Source organism: Podarcis filfolensis (genome assembly GCF_964270895.1).
Source record: "Podarcis filfolensis genome assembly, chromosome: 7".
Classification (NCBI taxonomy): Eukaryota; Metazoa; Chordata; class Lepidosauria; order Squamata; family Lacertidae; genus Podarcis; species Podarcis filfolensis.
In genome coordinates this window covers 68,346,336-68,368,587 of record NC_139603.1, presented here as the reverse complement: position 1 = coordinate 68,368,587, position 22,252 = coordinate 68,346,336, and the positions used below count along the sequence as shown (strand labels likewise).

Below are 22,252 nucleotides of genomic sequence, written 5' to 3'. Positions count from 1 at the left end.
TGTTCAGGGGCACCAGGGAGGATACTTCCCACACAACCCTATAGAACCAAATGAAGGTTGCCAAGTAGCAGGGCTTCTTGGATTTCACTTTTTCCTTTGGGAACAATTCCTTGCCACTTAGAATAGACACAAAGAAGCAATTTCAGGCCGATGCGGTGACTATTAATGAAAATGTAAAAGTGCTTGTGGTGTTTGTGTTTACTTACAAAGTCCTAGACAACCTACCAAAGTACCTTAAACACTGTCTGATTCCTTATGCTCATCTTGATCACTGCGATGCTCTGATGGGGCACTTCTGGTGGTTCCCACACACACAACCGAGGTTTCGTTGGCCTTTACTATGGATGGAGCCTTTAATGTGACAGACCCTGCTGCCCTGTGGATCTCCCTGTCAGTAGAGGTTCAGGAATCAGCCCTGCCTTATTTTAGATATCTTCTGAAAACTCTATTGTTTAGACAGGCCTTTTTTATTTTTAACTAACCCATATTCACTGATGTTTCGTTGATATTTTTAGTTAAGCTTTTACTGCTTTCATTATATATATTGTAAGCTATATGCCGTATTGTTATACTTTTATGAAAGTGCAAATTAGAAATACTTCATTAAATAAAAATAAATAAACACTCAGCTGAAGAGTGGGAATGAAATCCTGCTCAAAGTCTTGCAGAGAGCAGATTCAAAGTCTTCACTCATCAGCTGATGAATTGAGACTTCAGTCCTGCTGGGTACTGCTTCGGAATCAGTGTGGGGCTGTTTGAAAGCCCTTTTGCAAATATCCCTTCATTGCTATTTAAAAGTCTGGCTTTCAGAGATTCAAAAAGCAGCATGGATCTGTTTCCAAAAGGGCTTTCGAACAGCCCTGTGCTGTGCTTTGAAGTCTTGACAACCAGGGCTTCAAAGTGAAGTATCATCTGGTATCATGGTGACATTAGATCAGGCATAGGCAAACTTGGCCCTCCAGATGTTTTGGGACTACAACTCCCATCATCCCTGACCACTGGTCCTGTTAGCTAGGGATGATGGGAGTTGTAGTCCCAAAACATCTGGAGGGCTGAGTTTGCCTATGCCTGCATTAGATGACTGACAGGTAGGTGGGCCCAAGCACCTGTCATATTTGGCCTGCCAGAGTTGGGAAGATAAGGATCTGGTCCACCAGCCAGAAGATGTCCCTGCTCTAACATGTATTCAGCTCACCCTGCATTTCAAATAAGGCATGCATGATTAACTGCAACATCACAAAAGAGAGGACAATATACTCCACCAATTTGAATGTGGTGATTTACATATAGAGATGCAAATTTAGAAATGATTACTGTAATTCAAATAGGAATGTTCTCTATCTCACTCTGAGGGGGGAGACTTGTGACTTGTGTTGCTGCTCAGTCTGCTGTCCTGGTGTTGCTAACTCAATGGGCAACTTTAAAGCTCCTGCTCTCCTTTTTTAATTTCTCTTTATTCTTAAATCCGTCTTGGACTGGACAGCTGTCAAACAGAAGATGCATTCAATTAGACTGCTGTTTCAGAGCTTTTGGCAGGTGAAAGAGAGGCAGCTCTGTGCCAATTGGGGGTGTGTGGCTAGCAGGGTGGAGCAGAGGTCCACTTCTCCCCATTCTAATCTCCTCCCCAGACCATCAAAATGTGGGGTATGGATTCCTCTGAAATCCAGTGATTTTCAAATTATACCTTTGGATCTCAAGCTGTCTCCGCTGCTGCCAAATTATGACTTGCCCCCTCTTCAACCATGGCTTCACCGTTTCATGAAGTCCTGACAGACTGCTGTAGTTAGGATTGCTGCCTTAATCTGTAAGCAAATCTGTTTGTTGACTACATGGCGTATAGTACCTGAAGTGAAAGATAATTTACAAAGGTTTTTATATGTGTGTGTATGTGTGTTAGTGTCTCGACCGAGAGCAGGCTATTGCGTGGATTAAGAAGGAAAGATTCCCATCGTTTTTAGAGAGCGACTGTTACTTTGAATACAGGTACTGCAACTTCTAATTGGAACGCAGGTTTTTAAAGCTGTACATTTCCCTTGAACAAATATGATAATAATTCTCAGATACTTTTGGCCTAGCTTATATAAGTTTAATGACTTATGTGGATAATGAAACTGATGCTATTTTTATGGCCTCTCATTCTGTAATTTTTACAGGCAGTCCTAATTTATCGCCTGTACACGATGTTCCACATTTAATCATTACCGAACTTTACTGGTATGCATGTGTTTAATCAATAGATCTCTCCCACAGCATTCCCATTGTGGCTCATTTTGCCTGATCTCCTCCGTATATCTCTGTGCCTTTCTTTAAAACACAAATTGCAACTGCATCTGAGTCAGAGATGGGGAACCTGTGGTCCTCCAGATGTTGTTTGATTGCAGCTTCCATCTTCACTGATGTTGTCTGGGGCTGATGAATGTTAAGAACGTGAGAAGATGCTGCTGGATCAAGGCAAAGGACCATCTAGTCCAGCATCCTGTTTTCACAGTGGACACCCAGATACCTATGCAAGAAGGATATGAACACAACAGCATCCTCCCCTCCTGTGGTTTCCAGCAACGGGCATTTAGAGGCATACTCTGGAATCTAGCAATTTATGGCAGGCCACAGGTTTCCCTGTCCCTGATCTAAGAGGTGTAGACATAATCCGGGGAGGGAGGCTGCTGTAGCTCAGCAGTAGAGCATGTGTTCTATCATGCAGAAAGTCCCAGCTTCAGACTCTGGCATCTCCAAGTAAGACTGGAGAAGACTCCTGTCTGAAACCCTGCAGAGCTGCTATCAGTCAATGTTGGTAGGACCGAGCTAGGTGGACCAGTAGTCTGACTTACTATAAGGCAGCTTCCTTAACCATGGTTAAGAGAAGCAGGAGTGTACCATTGGGTCATGGGCTTCCTCCCTCAGCCTCCTTCATTTTGTGGCAGATCCTCTTTGCATGGTTTACTGATGCTTAATTGTTACGTCTGTACCAAAGTTAACCATTGTGGGCAGAGGCTGCTCCTAATTTGAAACCAAATTCAAACCCAGGTTTCAAAGCTTAATTAAGTGCTAACCCTGTTTAGTCTTAACCCCGGGGTGATTCAAGGTTTGGATGGTTTAGCAGGACCCGATCATTGTCATTCTGCTTTAAGCTGCAAGAAGAATAGCAACTCTGATCCCAGACTTTAGAAATCCAGATAACATTCTGGAGCCAGGTGGGCACTCCTTTCTCCACCTCCAAATGTGTGTGGTGGGTGGGTGGGGTTATTTAATGCTGTATTGTTTTTAACACTCGATTGGGAGCCACCCAGAGTGGCTGGGGAAACTCAGCCAGATGGGTGGGGTATAAATAATATATTATTATTATTATTATTATTATTATTAATTAATTAATTAATTAATTAATTACCACAGTGGGGAGACATTAAATACTCTCACCCATGATCATGATTCCCCCAGTTGCATTGTGGTGGTGGTCGGTGGAGGGAGAAGAAGTGGATATAAAGGAAAGGGTCGGATTAAAGTGATATGAGACTGATTCCAAGCTATTTTGCAGGTGGTTTTCAATTTCATACCTTCAAATTCAGATTGCACAATTAAAGTTGATTTGTCACTCTTCTGCAGCAAACCCATTCCCCACCAACACCGTTTGTGGTCAGGAAAATAGCAGGAAAATGTACTGCAAAGTTGGAATATCAGTTGCTTGATGAGATGTCATATACCTCCCCACAAACAAAAGAAATGAATGCTCAATAAACACTGAATGTAATATAACTTCCTTTCAAATACTGCAAACAAATCAGTCTGAATGCTGAACGAACGGGTCTTCTGGAAGCAACCCAAGTTGCTTCCTAGGGAAGAGTGATGGGCTATAGGGAAGGAAATGGGTAGAGCAATATCTATATAGGCCGAAATCAGCCCCAGAACCTACTCAATAGTTGTGTTGAGGAAATTGCAGAACTGCTCCACTGTATTAAAAAGTTGGATTTTCTGAGCTGTTGTGGGGTGGGAGGGAAAATATGGAAGTCGAGGAGTGTTTTGTTCATGACATGCAGATGCTCTTTTGGAAAGAGAAAAGAGCAAACAAAATGTAGCTATTCTATGGGAAATGCCCAGTGTGGAAGGAGCCCTGATTAACTCTGGTAGGGAGATGGCAAGGACATTTGTCCAAGAGACAGAAAGTACTGGTGAAGGAGCCCCACCACCAACTCATCCTTCTCCAGACCTCCTCCTCCATTAAGGTATTGGGAGCGACACATCTATATGAACTCAGAGTGTTTTCATACACAAAGCTTAATTTGGCTTTGGCTTCGATTTAAAACAGGCAGTAATATGAATACAGAACCTACAAGGCAGATGATGAGCAATTGTGTGCACTTACCAGGGGCAGCAATGCCTGTAACCTACTATTTTCTCGGGGGGGGGGGGGCGGATCTAGCCACTGTTTGTTTAGTTGTTTAAAAATATTTCTATACTGCCCTTCAGCAGAGCTTCCAGGGTAGTTTACAAAAACACAGCGTCAAGAAAACTATACAGGAAATGGAAGTGATTGATGACAGAAAATACATATATTTGTTTTACAATAAGTACAAGGAGATCAAGGCAAACAGAACAGCTGCTTCCATGTGGTTTGGCGTTGGTTCTGCCCGCCTTGATTTCTAAAGCTGTTTTTAGTGTGGAGGAGCTGTTATTTTTAATGTTTTAACTTGTTTTAATTTATTGGGTTTGTTTTATTTCGCTTTGAACATCTCCATTGAAGGGGGAGAGTGGGTTGTCCAATTTTATTGTAAATAAAATAAAAAATAATTAATTGTGGCAGTTGGGTGCTCCAAAGGTTTCTAAATGGGGACTCTGGCAGGCAGGGTCCAAGTGTCTGACTCAGTGCATCAGCAGGGCAGCTGACAAGCAGAGGGAAGCATAGGCCTATACTCTGGCACTACAGCTCCATCAGAGGACTGGAGGATGTACTGCAGCTTTCAGCCTAAGGGGGATCAGGTGACATGAGCCATTGGGGTTCCAGCTGGCCATAAATACTGACTGATCCTGGTTTGACTCCTTAGTCTGTGCTACCTGTAATTTTGTTTGTAAACCAGTTAGAGCCCAGATGGAATCTGCCAACTTGCAATCTATCTCCAGAATGACCTGAGGCTAAGGTCATGCTGTATTTACAGGGTATCCTTCTGTCACTTTTAACAACTTCCCAGAGATGCAAATTAATGTGCATCTGCTGCTTTTCCAGCCCAGCAACCCTCCATGTCTTTGCACCTAACACTTCTTCTTCTTAGTCTGCTGTAGTGAAAAACAATATCCCCTGCTTTCCCTAGCAGATAGGAGGAATGAGCAACTGGGCAGTAGACTGAAATGAGCATTGGGGGAGGAGTTCTCTGGGTTGTATCCTGACAAGGCCATTTGCTAAAGTACCCTTCAAAACACTTCAGACTTTGAATAGGATTAAAGATAAGAGTGGTAGATTCATAAAGTGTCTTCCAACATTTTGTTTTCTTTAAGAGAACAGTAATGCTGTTGCTAAAACCGGTTAGTGACCATATGATATTTGTCACCTCGCTGTAGGTTAGCTAAACTGATATCGCAGGTGGAGTGGAGCAGAACTGGCGTCAACGTTGTTATAGATAAAACGTACTATCCTTGGTTCACCAAAAGCCTACCACCCTCAGAAACCTCTGAAGAGAATGAAAATGACTTAATTATGAGAAAGTTCTACGTCTCTCTTGGCCAGGTAAAATAGATGCCATGTGACTTAAACAGGTCTAAGATAGCCTTTTCTCCTTGAGTTCACATGAAATTTGGCTAAGACTTTGGACCACAGGTTGATTATCTGTGTCTTACTATGTTGCATTTATTGTTTTTAGAATTGTGTAATCTATTTGATTCCCCCCCCCTTTTAAAAATAGTTTTATTTGCTGATTATTTGTCATTTGTATATGTGTATTGTTCTGTTCCTTATGTTAGAGTCTTTGACTTTGGTTCCACCCGCACTCTACATTTAAAGCAGTATCCTGAGAAAAATCCTGAGAAGTGTAGTTTGTTAAAGGTGCTGAGAGGTGTTCCCCTCACTGGGCTACAGTTCTCTGAGTAGTTTAACAATCAATCCCTCCTGCTAGGGAACTCTTGGAATTTCAACTCTGTCAGGGGAATGTAACTAGATTATGTTTTCTCAGCATTGCGATACTGGAAAAGCTTGAACGTTTTCTAGCCGCGATGATGTTAAAGGCACAAGAGCTATGGAATAATACAATTGTGTCATCCCTAATGCAGATTTAAGGACATAGAATTGAATGCCCTTCACTGGTACATATACAACATGCTGGGGTACAGTTAAGAAGATGAGTACAAATATTCAGGTCCCTATCATCACAATGCAGATCTATGTATTTTTGTAAGATAGACATCTTAGTAGTGTTATTTATTGCAACCTGTAGCTATCAGTGACCACTTTCTGTATGGTTTAATTGGCATATACTGCATATACACGACTTTACCTGCTTAAACATTCACATACAGTGATACCTTGGTTTACGAACTTAATCCTTTCTGGAAGTTTGTTGTTAAACCGAAACCATTCTTAAACCGAGGCACGCTTTCCCTAATGAGGCCTCCCACCACTGGTGCCCTTCCACCGTTCAGATTCCATTCTTAGACCGAGGTAATGTTTGCAAACTGGGACACTACTTCTGGGTTTGCAGAGTTCATAAACCGAATCGTTTGTAAACAGGACTGTTCTTAAACCGAGGTACCACTGTATTGTGTTGTGTTATCGGGCTCTACAATGTGTCATCTCAGCTTTATAGACCTCTGCTTTGATTATTCACACAAGTGTCAAAGGAATGAAGATTTTGCAAATCTGTTCCTCTTTTTGAACCTATAAAGGTTTGCACTGAAATAAACTTAAACCATTGAATGTTCTATTTTATAGGCTACTGTCACCCAGACACGGGATTGGTTTACTTTAGCCAAGCTAAGTCAGCGCATGATTACTACGGATTCTTTTACTCATCCAGTGGCATCTTCCCACGTTCATTTTTCTCCTTGGCCTTCAGAGTCATCTTCTTCAATCCTAGGTAATGTCATCAACATAGATAAGTATTAAGCAAAACATGCAGCCGCACTCAGGTGAACTCCCCCATCCCCCAGGCATTAGCAACTGGGAGGGGGGATGCGGAGAGTCAAAAGATACCATAGTCTTAAAAAATAGACTGCTGCACATCCTGAGTTTCTGGTAGTAAACTGGACACCACTATGATCGTGACCATATAGGGCATCATCCTATCCATGCATCTCTATGGTGAGAATCATATAATACCAAAAGTTTCAATAAGAATTGTATATCCTTGGAATTTACTTCCTACACCTATCTGCATTCCTGACTACATAGGAAGCTGTCATACTATTTGTCCACCTAACCTGATCTCCACCGTGACCGGCAGCCTCTCTGCTGGGTATCAGATAGAGACCTTTCTCATCTCCTGCTACTTGTTGCTTTTTAAACTGGGATGGTTGGGACATATCTGGGATCTTCTGCATGTTGCAGCTAGGGATGGAAGGAGCTGTCCATTTTTGTTTTCTCCATTTTCCATTTTTCCAGTATTAAGTTCAGTCTTCCACAATTGTGAATTTCTGTTAAAGAAAGTTCGCATGAAAATTCATCAGCATTTTAATGCAATTTTCTCCTAATAAATACATTTTTCTATGTACTTTTGACTATTGTGCACATTTTTGCAAGCAGTTTCTCCTAATATAATGCATTTTGTATGTTATTTTCACTAATGTCATTTTTTTGTGCTCACTTCCACCTAATATGAGCATTTTTGCAAATGTCGTTTGGTTGGAGAATTGCTTTGCAATTTCGAAGGGTTCTTGTGTTTGGTTTCCATATTGTCTTGGAAACAGTGAGGTTGAATGATCTGGTTTTAAATGCTTGCTGAATCAAATTTCTCTCAATTCCCTATCTACCATTAAGCTATGGTCCCTCCTGTATGGTTGAGCTGCTCCATATGGAACATTTTTTATTTTGGTAAAGGGTTGATATGTCTTTAAAGTCATATTTGATCCCCTTTGTAAGACATGGTGTTAACATTCTATTTCTTAATTCTTTCTTCCCTGTCTTCTCTACACGCCCCCCCCCAGCCCACAAATTGCTTTAGATTATGGGTTAGTGAGCCACTCAGGGATGGGAACTGATATAAAAATAAGATGTTGGGTAATCACTATTACTCCTCCAGAGCCTTTGGGATTCTTTGAGCAGGGCTAAATATGTACACTGTCAGTGTCTGACACTTTTATTGGAACCATGACAAAAGACTAGCATTGGCTGAAAATCAGAATGCCTTTAGGCTACTGTGGTCAATAGCGCCTTGGATGCATATCGGATCCTGTCAAAACCCTGCAGATCACCATTTGTTGATTAATGCCTGTTTGCGTATTTATGTTTGCCTGTTTTTATTTGCAGCACAACCCTATATACGCTTACTCAGAATTAAGTTGCTCTGTCTTCAGTGGAACTAACTCTTAAGAAAGCGTGCAGAGGATTGCAGCTTTTAAGATCCATATTGGGTGGGGAACAGGATCTGGCCGAGGAGCCAGATTTTTATCTCCCCACCTCTATGGGTCAAGTTTGACAGGTGGGTGAGGCCGCTCACCTGTCACTTCACCTGATGTCAGAATGATGTGTTTTGCCCTTCAGTAATTCCACTCCTGGGGCAAGTATAAACCAACCATAATAAAAACCAATACAGGTGGCAACCATTTTGCATGGGGGTTCTGTTCCATCCCCCCCATTCCACTCCCAATCCTCCTTCTTCCAGATCCAACAGGACCCATGTGTCAGTGGTTGCGCATCCATTGAACTCTCCTAAAATGGCCGCCGCCCGTAGTTCAAAAACAAGCACTAGTTAACAGCAGCAGAACAGTTAAAACAAACAGCAATGACAACACAGCTTCCCAAAAGTGGAAGTGGAACCAGCTGAAGCAATATTTATATATCTGGAACACTTCTGTACTGCCCTCAGCAAAAACGGTTCCCAAGACAGTTTACAAACAAAACATAAAAACAATAAAAATCTCAAGAATAGAACAGAATAAGATAGCATCACAATAAAACCCGTCAATTGAAAGCAGAAGTTCAAAGAAGTTCAAACGCAGAACTTAAAAACCAGAAACAGCCTGGGAAAATAAGGTTGCAATCCTATGTGGGATTTACTTGGGAGTAAATCCCACTGAACTCAATGGGGTTTCACTTTCAAGTCGACATGTAGAGGCTTGGGCTGTAAAAATGACTTTGCTTTGTGCTGCCAGATGAAACTCCTTGCAGAGGGAGTTCCATAAGCAGACCTCCACTACAAAGGCTGGTCTTCTCAGATGCAGCATGTAGGGATGTAAAAAGACATTGTTTTCTATTCCACCCCATACCTGTTGCATGCAGCGTTGGTTTCGTTCTGCTACAGTTCGGATTCTGCAGGGTCTGATATTCAGCTCACTGTTTGATGCGGCCAAATTTGATTACGGAATTCATTACCTTATTATTACACGATTTCAGCGGGGGTAGGGAACGAAAACGTAATGACAGAGTGAAAAAATAAAAACTGTGAGCTGCAGACTGGGTGGGAAATGGTGATAGCAAATACCAATCGTATTTGCCTCCCTGTTTTCCTTTCCTGTTTGTAGACAGACACATGAACTTATGCAGTTTCCGGTACTATTTCTTATCTCAATGGAATTGTCTGACATTTATAGTGGTCTGACTCATCTCAGAAGGGGAGAGCATCTGAGATTATCTTAATGCCTAGGTAGGTCGAGGTGGGGGAACTTAGCAAACACTTCCAGTTTCCACTGGCGTCATCCACCTCCCCTTTAACAAAATGCTTAGTATGGAAAGAGTGAACTAGCACATGGAAGAGTTTATCTTTGGGACATCAAAACATACAGTCAAACCTCTTGTTCCAAATTTAATAGGGTTGTTAAATGGGGGTAGAGGAGGAATCAGAAAGTACCATCAAAAGAAACAAAACCAGTCTACTGTCTAAATAATCTTACAATAGAAAACTTCCACCTCACAGGAATTCCAAGAAGAGAAAGAGGGGTCTGAAGGGCTGGCAAAAAATAATAGGAATATAAGATATATCAGGTCAAAGGCCAACCTAGTCTTTCACACTGTTCTCACCGTGGGCAGGTTTTATATGTCCTTCAGTTCAGATAACCAAGTGGAAAGACCAAGGTGGATGCTAATAGTTTTGAGATTCGCCTTGTGATTGTTTTAATGTTTAATTTCCATTGCTTTAGATTTCAGGGCAGTAGAAGGGATGCCTAGTGTTTCATCCACCGTTCTCCATGCTGTTGCCCTTGGAGGTAAGTGGCATTTATCGTGTAGGAGCCTTCTTTGCATATAGACCTGGGATAAAGCAGAAATGGAGAAAAAAGAGGTACCATGCTCCCCACTTCCCTGAGTGTGAGGAATTTTGAGAGGAAAGTGGCTTGTAGCATCAGACCCCTAGCAATGGTGGAATATCACCGAATACTTAAAAACATTTGTGTTTGTGTAATAGATGGCTTCTTTTTAATGAAGAAGAAAGCCAGAGTGGTGTAATGGTTAGCCTGCTGGACTAGGACCTGGGAGACGAGGGATCAAACCCTAAACCAACTATGAATGACCTTGGACCTGTCACAGTATATCAGCCTGATCTCTCTTGCAGGGTTATTCTAAGGATGAAATGAGAAGGGGGGGATAAATTGTGGGATATAAATACAATAAAAATAATAAATCAAAACTTAAACAGAAGGAGCAGAGGGTAAGCAAGCAGGCAAACGGAAAGGCATTGCAGCACTAGTTTCCAAGCAATATCGGCCCCTCACAACAGTGTCTTAAGCAAGCTGTTTGGGATTGCCAGAAACTTCATGGCAATCTGTTTGAGGAGCTTCAGCATTGTGACTCTCTTTTGTGCACATGTAGGCGCTGAGGAGAAAAAGCAACAACATCCCAGGTAAGTGAGAGGTGGCACAAATTCCAGTGGCTTGCGGTAGCCCCAAAGTCCATAAATAACAATTCTACTCATTGTCAAGTGCTAGGTTATGCAAAGACCTGGGGTGGGGCAGGGGGCTTTGCAAAACTGACCTTCTCTCTCTCTTTTTTACAAAACACAGTAAAAGTAATAATACAAATAATGCAAATGAATGCAGAAATAGAAAAATAAAATAAAAGACAGATACAATGGGGAGAAAAACCTGAAAGCAATTGAGAATGCAATACAGCATTCAACTATTGCATATTAAAAAAAGGGGTGGTGGTGAGTCAGTTAAGTTCTCAATAAGGCCTTTTGTTTTTAATACAGAACCGGAAAACAGGATGAGGAAGAAGCGCACCCAATCTGGTACATCACTTCTTCAGAGGGTAGTAGCTAGAAGAAGCATAGATGAGGGCCACTCTGTGTCTCTTCCTGATACTCCTTCAAGCACTGTCTTAAGAGCATACGTAGGGCAGGACTGGGATGTTGCCCTCCAAGCAGCAAAGAGCAAGGAACTTGACCAACCACCCATGTATTTTCAAACAGTAGATGAGTTTTCATTAGCCTATGCTCAGTATATACTTAAAAGCTCTGTAGCACAGGTTACTGGGCAGCCGCCCATAGTCAACCCGACTGCTATCGACTTCGACAGAACGTCTAGAGTGTTTATAGTTGAGATAGCAAACATTCAACCTTTCATGGAGCCACTCGAACCAAAACCTCCACTTCCTGCGGATGATATACCAGATAAGGGGAGCGAAATAAGCGCTAGTACGAAATCTGAAAAGGATAACACTGAAACTAGGGCTGCCTGGTGTCTTAGCCACAAGACTTATGATATTGGCAACAGGCATGAATTCGAAAGGTTCAAGAGGTTCATCAAAGGAACTTTGGGAGAAAGGTACTTGCGGCTTTGGATGGACATTGAAAGACTAAAGGTTCTGCGGGATCCTAAAAGACAGAGAAGGTATTTAACTTATTTCCTGTTTTGAATATTTATAACTTGAGCCTTTCGGCTGTTCCAAAAGAGGCTGGGATGTTGAATCAGTTTATCCAGTCTTCGTCAGCCTGGTACCCTCTGGATGGGGCTATACTCAATTGCCCATCATGCTTGTGCTGGTTGGGGCTGATGGGAGTTGGAGTCCAACCAGCTTAGGAGGGCACCAGATTAACGAAGACTGGATTTAGTTAGCACCTAAGAAGATCAGTGGAAGAATTATTTTTGAGTTAGTAGTAAACATCCTAGCTAATACACATCTTGTTTGTTTGACTGATTGGTCCCTATGTCATGACGGGCTATAGCTCCAGCCATCCCCATGATCGGTCATGCTGACTGTGTGTAGCTAATGGGAATTGGGGGTCCAACAACATCTATAAGGTTGCAGGTTCCCCAGCACTGCCCTATACTGAACTATTTGAAACACCTAATTTTTTATTTTCTTTTGGGGAAGAGAACTATTCTATCTTCTGCTGTGTGGAATTTTATCTGAAAATATAGTTAGCTTCTTCTCAGTTGTTAGCTGCAGTGCGTTTGTGCATATTCTGTGTGAATGTTTTCCTTCATTCAAGACAGCTTGATAAAATGAAAAAAACCTACTTAGTGAGCAATGGAGATTATTTCCTTACCACTGAAGTTTTGATGAAGCTAAACCTGATTGATGGGGACCAGTGGAACATGTTTAACTTGAGACGTGCTCAACCTGAAGTAGTGAAACCTTTGCTTCTTTACTGGTAAGAGGATGAAAATCAAAGCCATTCAATCAAATCCTGTTTTGTCTCAACACTTTGTGGGGAGTTGAGGGGAGGAAAGAGAAAATTATGCCACTAAACATTTGCTACATCAGCAGCTAAATGCTGAACATGGGAAGAACCAAACTGTTTTCTCTTAAGATGTCATGGTCTGTTGGCTTGAAATTATACTAGTATTTTATGCTCCTTTTAATGGGGTGATGCTATATATTGCTGTTTCATTGCTGGCTTTTGGTGCACAGATTTTTGTTGTTCTTACATTTTTATGCAAGCTGCTTTGTGACTTTCGCCCTTAAAGGTAGCTTAAAAGTTAACGAGCGAGTGAAGATTCTTGCTTGTTGTTATTACTGTTAGGAAAGGGGCTGTACATAGATGTAGATATATGGTATGTCAATGTTTATATGATTTTTCTCCTTTTCTATTCTATTTTAAAATGTGTGTGTGCATATATATACATACATACATATATATATATATATATATATATATATATATATATATATATATAATGTTCTTCAGTGGCAAGTTGCTTGGAGACCTGTTTGGTGACAAGCAACCAATAAGTAATAAATAATAATAGACCAAAACAGTGAGAACCTCTCTCAGTTTCTGCAGCAGGACATATTTCCTGTCATCCTTCCCATTTCCCTGCTACCACTGCCAGGTGGGGGCAACAAGAGGAATGGGTCAAGGGCTCTCTCTGACACAAAGAGAAACAAAAGGCAGTATTGTTTCTCTTTGTTCACCTGAGCCCACTTACAACGTCCATCTAATTACTTGATCCTTTATATCCTCTCCAGGGGTCCCCGGTTTTGTGTTATCCATACAGGAGCCACACAGGCTGCCAGCACCAAACTGAAAATCTGGCATTCTCGGCAACAGAAGCCACGTATGGATGTGGATCCGTTCCCACAGATGGTATCACTGTTGCCACTGAGAGCTAAATCTTGCATGCCAAAAATAGCACAGCCCCAGGTACTGCTACTGTCACTCTTGGGCTTTCATCCATAATATATGATGCCTGTACCAGGTGGTGAAGATGGCAGAACCCCATTATATAACTTGATCTGCAAGAACTGTGATAGTGGAGGCCTGGTCAAGAAAGACGGTGCTGTAACTTGTAACATGCTAGTGGGAAATTTGACTCAGCTAGTGGATCAAATGCAGCTCCCTTGGCCTACAAAAGCTAGCCTTCGAACCATCATATTGTTTTGATGGTTTTATCAAGTAGAAATATATGGCATTCATAAGCCATGTGAGTTGGGTATGTGTACTTAAACGTGTCTTTTCAAGAGCTGTCCCTGCTATAGAACCACCAAACTGATCTTCAAAATTGTCCTGAATTGAAAAAGCAGTTCATGGTTTCGGTCTGATGCTGTAGTTACCTTTAGTGCAAAGAATTTGGGGTTATTACAAAAGATTTTTATTTTTTTACTAAATCTAGACTGTATCTATTGAAAACTGATATGCAGTAGATGGAACAGGACAAGTTAATTCTGAGAAGTTCTTTCTCTCTAGAGAGGAGAAACGGGATCACCACCACCACCAAAAGGAGCTACGGTAGATCAGCAGATGCCTTCCAGACTATTATCAGCAGTCCTGCCCCGGAGCCAAAGTGCTATTCAGGAAGCTCCTGCCCTCCTCTTGAGTTCAGTGGATGTTGACAAGAAGCGGTAAGCACTTAGATCTCCACATATAAAATATTTTGCATGCACCCTTTTGAATGTGTCTAATTGATGTGTGACGCTGGCATGTGTGTCATCTTCAGCCCCATCAGGGGGCAGAACTGGGCCGGGGCGGAACGGACTTACGGATGACCGCTGACGCATCCAATGATCCAGAATGCAACACCCGCGCAAACAGGGAGTTGCCTGTATGCAAAAAGCTTTTATTCTTTTCATTCATAACATGTTCCACCACATTTTAGTTTCATTCATTGCCTGCTTATTCTTCCGCTGACAGCATCTTCGTTTAATATTTTGTCATAAGCACCTGTCATAGATCCTTGCCTGGAAATGGTGAATGTGTCTTTTAATGTTCAGAGGCACCGAGAAAGGACACCATTTTGGTGGCTCTCATTCTCTTCCTTCACCAGCCCCACTGCCTGTCCTCCTCTACTCTAATGCTGTTGCCAGCAGGGCTCTAATTATGCTCCCCAACAAGTGTTGGGAAAGGGTTAGGCAAGTGTGGGGAACTTCTGTTCCTTCCAATGTAACTGGACTACAACTCCCATCATCCCTGGCTATTTTCCATTGGCCATATTTGCTGGGGCTGGTGGGAGCTGTAGTTCAGCAATATCTGGAAGGTCAAAGGTTCCCCACACCTGGGATGTAGGGCAAGAGCTGGAGAAGGAATAAGTTTGGCGGTATACTGACTGCATCTTCTCCTTGCTTGGAACGTTTAAAGGTAAGGACACTGTCTCCAGGAGTAGAACTCAATAACCCTAACTGTGAACTCACTTATTTTATCTCCTTTGTAACACATGACATAGTCTCCATAGATCCTCAAGCATCTTTTGAACTATTTCTTCTTCATGGGTCCAGGCCAGCAACAGCTGCTCATATGACAACAATTCCTGACAAAACAGATTATCTGATGCCAAAGCTGGATAGAAAATACACCTACGTGGAAATGATCCCTGTGAGTAGCATTTGGAATTCCTGGATCTGCTGAAAATGGTTTGGTGACCAGGTGACTATGATACTGCCCTCCATACCAGAGTGGAGGTATGATTGCTTCTTGTTTGGGCTTGCCCTGTGGTAGCCACCTCTTGAGTCCCCACCCTCTTGATAACATCAAAACTGGCTACAAAAGGCAAGAGGCAGCTAACTTTGTTCTCCAGACCATGGTCTGAGGTCTGAATTGTATATTGTGCTGCATAAAATTCACCCCATAACTACCATGATCAGACAAGCTGCATAATGAATTTGTCACACTATAAGGGCTTCACTATAATGGACCACATGTGACCAGGCACAGCATTAACCACACGAATGAGTACACTTGCATATTATTTATGTTACATGCAAAATAAAAAGGAGAGAGGGAGAGATGGCATCAAACTGTGAAATATCTTATTTCCACAATTTCAAAACCTCCTTTTTATTTTGTTCTGTTTTGTTTTCCTTAGAAGTGAACCTGAGGCAAACCTTTTTACCATGCCTCGATTAAAAACTGGCAGAGCTACCAGCAGTCACATGAAGTTCCTACAGGGGCCAGAACTGTCCTACTGGCCATTTCTGTTTCAGGCCAAAACCTTGATGTTAAGGCACTACAAATGTAAACCAGTGCCAAGCTTGCTTAAGGGGCAAACTGCAGAAAACAAAGCCCCAACAGTTTTTTAGAAAAGAAAAGAAATAATGAAAAGCAGTCTCAGAAAGTTGTCATTTTGGCTGAGGAAGCTGTTGGGGAGCTTTAGGGATATTTAACCCTTCCCAAAAAGTCATTTTCTCTTCCTTTTCCCTCCTGTCAACTTTCCCCCCCCACCCTACAAGCTCCCAGATGCATACTCAGTTAATTTCCCTTCTAAATGCATATTGAGAATCCCACAGGAGGGAAGACAGTTGATGCGATGCTACTTCCTTTTAACCAAACATCACCCAAGATTTCCCAGATTCTAGATACCCCTAAGGACCCTGTCAGTCCTATCACAAAGCAGTAAAAACACACAAAAATGTTTAAGTCTGCAACATCCATTTCATTATTAGTATATATTTATGAAATGCCCAGTGGCGTAGCGTGGGGGGTGCAGGGGGGGCGGACCGCACCGGGCGCAACATCTGGGGTTAGGGCAAATCAATGGGTTAGGGGGCGCAAATCCACGGGTTAGGGGGCGCAAATCCACGGGTTAGGGGGCGTAAATTACTTGCCTTGCCCCGGGTGCTGACAACCCACGCTACGCCACTGGAAATGCCACCATGTTCCACAGTGCTTCACAGGCACACAGGGAAGGATTAAACTATTCTTTCCTAAAATTTGATAGTACGGCAAGAACTGAAGAAGGGGACGCATGAGAGAGGCAAGTGTTGCAATGTGTCACTATAGAGATAAAAGTACCACATTCAAGAAACTTGAGATTATAAAACAGGTGACACCATTCAGCTGGCTTATTTGGCTGCCGCTATTTAAATCTGAGACAGAATGACACTTGCTGAAGTGTGCTTTCTGTGATCCTAGGGCACAACGACTGCAGCCGTTTCAGAACTGGGAAGTTCTGTAATGGAAAGAATGCTTCAGTCCCTTAATGTGGAGAGCAGATCAGGCTACATCTTTACTGAATTCTGTGAGAAGTCGGAAAATAAGGTATAAGGATTTTTTTTATCAAGGTATTTTATTCTTACGATGGGCACTTTGCACCTTCTTCTTAGGAATATGCAGAAGCATTTTGGCCTCTCTCCAGCCCAGTGAAGATGGCTAGGCTAGAAAACGTTGGCTTGCCCAAGGCAACTCATTGAACTGAGCAGCTAAGGATGGTTTTGAACCTCAGAGGCCCAGAGACACATTCACTATCTTATCGTGCCTAAATATTTATAATCTCCCTTTAAATAAGGTGATGCTAGATTGGGCTGGGGATCGGGAAATAGCTGATTGGTAAAGGAAGATGCTAGAGAAGGTATTTCTAAAAAGTCCCTGCTTAAAAATATGGACAAATGTAGCTGCCTTATTCTGCTCCATCTAGGTTGGTATTGTCTACACAAGCCGTCCCCAATCCTGTGCCTTCCAGATGCTCTGCACTGCAACTCCCATCAGACCCAGCCATTATGGCCAGTGGTCATGGATGACAGGAGTTTTAGTCTGGAACTCATCTGGAAGGCATTGTATTGGGGAAGTCTGGTCTACACTGACTATCAGTGGCTCTCCAAGGTCTCAGGCAGAGATATTTCCTGTCACTTGCTACCTGAGATGTCAGGGATCAACCACATTGGAGGATTTTAAAAGCAGGATGTATCCGTGGAGTACAGGTGAGAGAATCAAGCATTTGAAGTATCCCACCCACTCCAGTCCTCCAAAGCCTATGTAGGATATTCTGTTCTGGGTGGACTGAATGTGAGAAAAGACAAGAGAATTGCCATCCTGAACTTGCTTACTTGGAAGTGTGCCCCATTGATTTCTGGGATCTTATTTTAAAGTAGGGGTTGGCAAATCTATCAATGTTGGTTTCTCTCTGTTTCATATTTTTTCAAACGTAAGTTCAGTTCTCCATGTTTCCACATCAGTTTGGGTTTTGTTTTTTTTAAACCATTCATGAAAATTGTATTATACACCTTTTTGTATGCAATTTACTCATTTTTACAAAGCAATTTTTTGTATACTATTTTCATAAATATATGCATTCTTATGCATGCTTTTCCCTAGCCTAAGCATTTTTGTACACATTTCTTGACCGGAGAACAGCATTGCAAAATTCGGATTGTAAATTCAGAAGGATAGCTTTGTTTCAGCTCACATATTGTTTAAAAAAGAGCAAATAGGTTGTTTTTTTTGTCTTTGTATGCAAGCTGAATTGAATTTCTCCTTCATCCCTACTTCCAAGTAGGTGTGTTGTGCTTTAAAATTTCGTTCTAAAGTTAGAATCTTAACGCACACCTGGGAATTAGGGCCTAACAACAGGGGACATAAAATGCATTGTCCATAGCACTCTTTCTCTCTCTCTCTCTCTCTCTCTCTCTGTGTGTGTGTGTGTGTGTGTGTGTTTAATAGGAAGGCCAAAGTCTGTTTTGAATTGGAAACACAGCACACATGGATGGGAGGTTGGACTTTTACCTCCAATTTACCTGGGGAAAGAATATTCCCCATTCTACAAATAGCAACAGGAAGACGCTCCCATTGGCACCAATGGAAGCTTTCTTTCATGTTGCTAATTGCTACCCCAAGGAGTGATTTTTGTCTGCATTGTGGTGGGGAAGATAAACGTTAAACTTCTGTCTGGATGTTGTGATTCCAATTCAAAGCAGCCCCTGTGTTTACTATTAAGTAGAAATACCTCATACAATATTTCCATGTGATGCTTTTAACATTAAACGTAATCAAGCCCTAGGCTCCACTGATATCAGTGGGACTTACCTATAGACCCTGAACAGGTTTATTTGGAAGTACTCTTCATTGTAGTCATTTGGATTTATTATCCAGTTAACAGACACAATTCAGAGAGTAGTGTTAACTTTTAATTCTTCAGAACATATATAATAATTAAGAATCAGAACCGCCCCCAGGGGATGTATAACTCCTCTTGAAGGAATCCAGCTCTGCAAGAAATGCCACGTATGAACTATGTAATATTGACTTTTATATATACCATATTTTTCGCCCTATAGGACGCACTTTTTCCCCTCCAAAAATGAAGGGGAAATGTGTGTGCGTCCTATGGGGCGAATGCAGGCTTTCGCTGAAGCCTGGAGAGCGAGAGGCGTCGGTGCGCACCGAAACCTCTCGCTCTCCAGGCTCCAGGAAGCTATCCGCAAGCCTTGCACGCCTGGGGGGAGTTCCCCCAGGCGCGCAAGGCTTGCAGGCGGCAGCCTGCAGCGCGGAACACGGGGCACCCTCCAGAGGACGCCCCGTGCTTCGTACAGGTGTCGGCAAGTCTTGCGCACCCGGGGGATCTCCCCCCGGGCGCGCACGGCTTGCGGGCAGCAGCCTGCAGAGCGGAGCATGGGGCGCCCTCCGGAGGACGCCCCGTGCTTCGCGCAGGTGTCCGCAAGCCTTGCGCGTCCGGGGGGAGATCCCCCAGGGCGCGCAAGGCTTGCGGGCGGCAGCCTGCAGCGCGGAGCACGGGGCGCCCTTCGGAGGACGCCCCGTGCTTCGCGCAGGTGTCCGCAGCCTGCCGCCCGGCGCGTGGGGCGCCCTGAAGCAGAGCGCCCCTCGCGCCGGGCAGACATCGGCCAGCCCCACAAGCTCGGGGGACAGGGGGGAGGCGCAGCGCCGCCATCCCACTGTTCCCTGACCTGGTTTTGGGGGGGAAATAAAGGGGGGAAAAATTCCTTTATTTCCCCCCCAAAAAAGTAGGTGCGTCCTATGGGACGGAGCGTCCTATGGGACGAAAAATACGGTACTTCAATGATGTGTAATTCTTAAGATGATAATATGTTATGGATGCTTGTTCATTCTTCAGAAAAGGTTATAAATCAAATTTTTAAAAAGGGAAATAAATTAAAAACACAATCCAGCAAACTAGCAGACTTACTAAAATATTCTCTATCATTTCACATACAGTGCAGACTTCATAGTCAAAATTTACATTTGTCTTGGCTCCGGCTGGCCAAAATCTTCAAACCTAAGTGTCAAAACTTGGGGCACTGATGCCTGTTGTAACATTTCAGAATAAATTCCCTTGATTTTGTTTCAAAATGACAAGAGCCTCTGAGGTAATGGAGTTCATTAAGTGCTTTGTCCCTGTGGAAATACTTGGCTCTGCGCAACAGCACCAAGTTTTAGTGAGGGGCGGATGAAAGGAGCATAATTAAAAAATGTAAGATGGTCAGGATAAAAACATTTCATGATCTCAGCAATTGCCGAAAAATGCTGTCCCAGCACAGCGTAAGTTTCAGATGTGCATTATGAACCCATGGCTTAATTCCATTCAAATGTGGGTTAATCTTCGAATGTTAACCACTACACTAACAATTTTAATAGCCAATTATTTGCAAGAGGATACAATAAAAGATAGAGCACGTATTGGAAATACATGTATTACAGTGGCAGCGCTTTTACGTGAGCTCTCCTTCTGCCAGCATGGAACACATGACTCAAGCTCTTTTCAATTAAGTGTGATTTATGGTGAACCCCAAGGAGCTGTGCAATCAACTAACCCTGGAAATGTAAACTACTTCTTTTCTTTTTTGGAAAACTTCACAAAAATTGGGTAGCAATAACTTCTATTTCCCCCCTTCCATCTGTAGCTGTGGAAGAACAGCACGTATTTTTGGTTTGACCTGCAGGATTATCACCAGCTTTTCTATCAAGAAACCATCCATCCTTTCAAAGTGGGCCAGCAAGCTCAAGTAAGTCATAAATATAGAGTAAGACTGCTTCCAAGTATGTCTGTCCCCAAGGAAATTATTCTGGAGTCACTGTCAGCAAAAGATGCTTTAAATGGTTTCTGTAGATGATCTAAACATTAGCTGGGCATGGTGTTTGCTCAGATATGTATCTGGGCTCCAGGCATTTTGTGTAATTCTTGTGCAGTCGCTGTGCTGCTTGTTATTTGGAAATAGCACACTCTTATATTTCTGCATCAGTGAAAAAGTCAGAGTGGTTGAATAATAATAATAATAATAATAATATAATTTATTATTTATACCCCACCCATCTGGCTGGGTTTCCCCAGCCACTCTGGGCGGCTTCCAACAGAATATTAAAATACAATAGTGTATTAAACATTAAAAGCTTCCCTAAACAGGGCTGCCTTCAGATGTCTTCTAAAAGTCTAGCAGTTGTTTTTCGCTTGGACATCTGGTGGGAGGGCATTCCACAGGGTGGGTACCACTATCGAGAAGTCCCTCTTCCTGGTTCCCTGTAACTTGGCTTCTTGCAGCGAGGGAACCGCCAGAAGGCCCTTGGCACTGGACCTCAGTGTCTGGGCTGAACGATGGGGGTGGAGACGCTCCTTCAGGTATACTGGTTATTAGGTCCAACAAGGCCTCCCCCATTTCTGTAGCACAGGCTTCAACAGTTAAATTTATGCCTTGAGAGTATGTCCTTAGTTAGTCCCTGTTGAAATGGAGCTTCAGTAGCCATTACTGCATTTCCTTGCACCCATTTTGAGTGAGAATGTTGTCAATTACAAGCACGATAATTAAAAGGGAGTGGGGGTCATGATTAAACCAGCCTTCCCAAAAGCTTGATCCCCTGTGTGGTTGAACTCCATGATCCTAGCCCCAGCCAGCATGCTGGTCATTGATCAAGAAATATGAGACAGATGAAGACATCTGGTCGTGTCAATGCAAGTGTACCATAGTGTTTCTTCTTTCTGTGCTCACTTCCATTTCTCACTTCCATGCCTTGCTTCCACAATGTACTGTGCTTAACATGCAAGTGGTCCTGAGCCATTTAAGGCTTTATAGGTCAACACCAGACATGATGCTGACAATTAACTTGGAACCTTTTGTATGCAAAGCAGGTGTTCTGTCACTGAACTAGAACCCTAGTCTGCCTCTCTGAAGAAACATTCCATTTAGCCATCATGCTTGTTTAATTATTTTTTTTAATATTGTGTAAGTTAGACCTGTCAACCTTAGTTCAAAGAAAGAAAAAAAGAAAGAAAGAAAGAAAGAAAGAAAGAAAGAAAGAAAGAAAGAAAGAAAGAAATTTTGTTAGTACAATTTCAATACTGCTTTAAACTTGGGCATTTGGAGCATATGCCCGGCAGTGCATGAGTATACGTTGAAGCTGTGACTTTCCTCTGACTCTTTTTCTCCTTCTTAATCTCATTTCCATGCTGGGCCTGGTGGTGACAGCAGAACATTGCACAAAGAGTGTAACTAGGAAATTGCAGAAAGCGATATCCGCATGATCAT

At 42.6% G+C, this 22,252-nt stretch overlaps 1 protein-coding gene across 1 annotated transcript in view; it reads left to right on the top strand.

Annotated features, from left to right (window-relative positions):
• Nucleotides 1-22,252, top strand: part of RGS22 (regulator of G protein signaling 22) — a 72,763-nt gene that overhangs the window by 12,564 nt on the left and 37,947 nt on the right. The window contains exons 5-15 of the mRNA XM_083622705.1: nucleotides 1,898-1,983; nucleotides 5,548-5,713; nucleotides 6,911-7,055; nucleotides 10,273-10,338; nucleotides 11,319-11,958; nucleotides 12,561-12,722; nucleotides 13,541-13,715; nucleotides 14,259-14,413; nucleotides 15,284-15,380; nucleotides 16,917-17,042; nucleotides 20,636-20,737. Of these exons, the coding sequence (XP_083478831.1) occupies nucleotides 1,898-1,983; nucleotides 5,548-5,713; nucleotides 6,911-7,055; nucleotides 10,273-10,338; nucleotides 11,319-11,958; nucleotides 12,561-12,722; nucleotides 13,541-13,715; nucleotides 14,259-14,413; nucleotides 15,284-15,380; nucleotides 16,917-17,042; nucleotides 20,636-20,737 (1,920 nt within the window). The remainder of the gene's footprint in view (nucleotides 1-1,897; nucleotides 1,984-5,547; nucleotides 5,714-6,910; nucleotides 7,056-10,272; nucleotides 10,339-11,318; nucleotides 11,959-12,560; nucleotides 12,723-13,540; nucleotides 13,716-14,258; nucleotides 14,414-15,283; nucleotides 15,381-16,916; nucleotides 17,043-20,635; nucleotides 20,738-22,252) is intronic.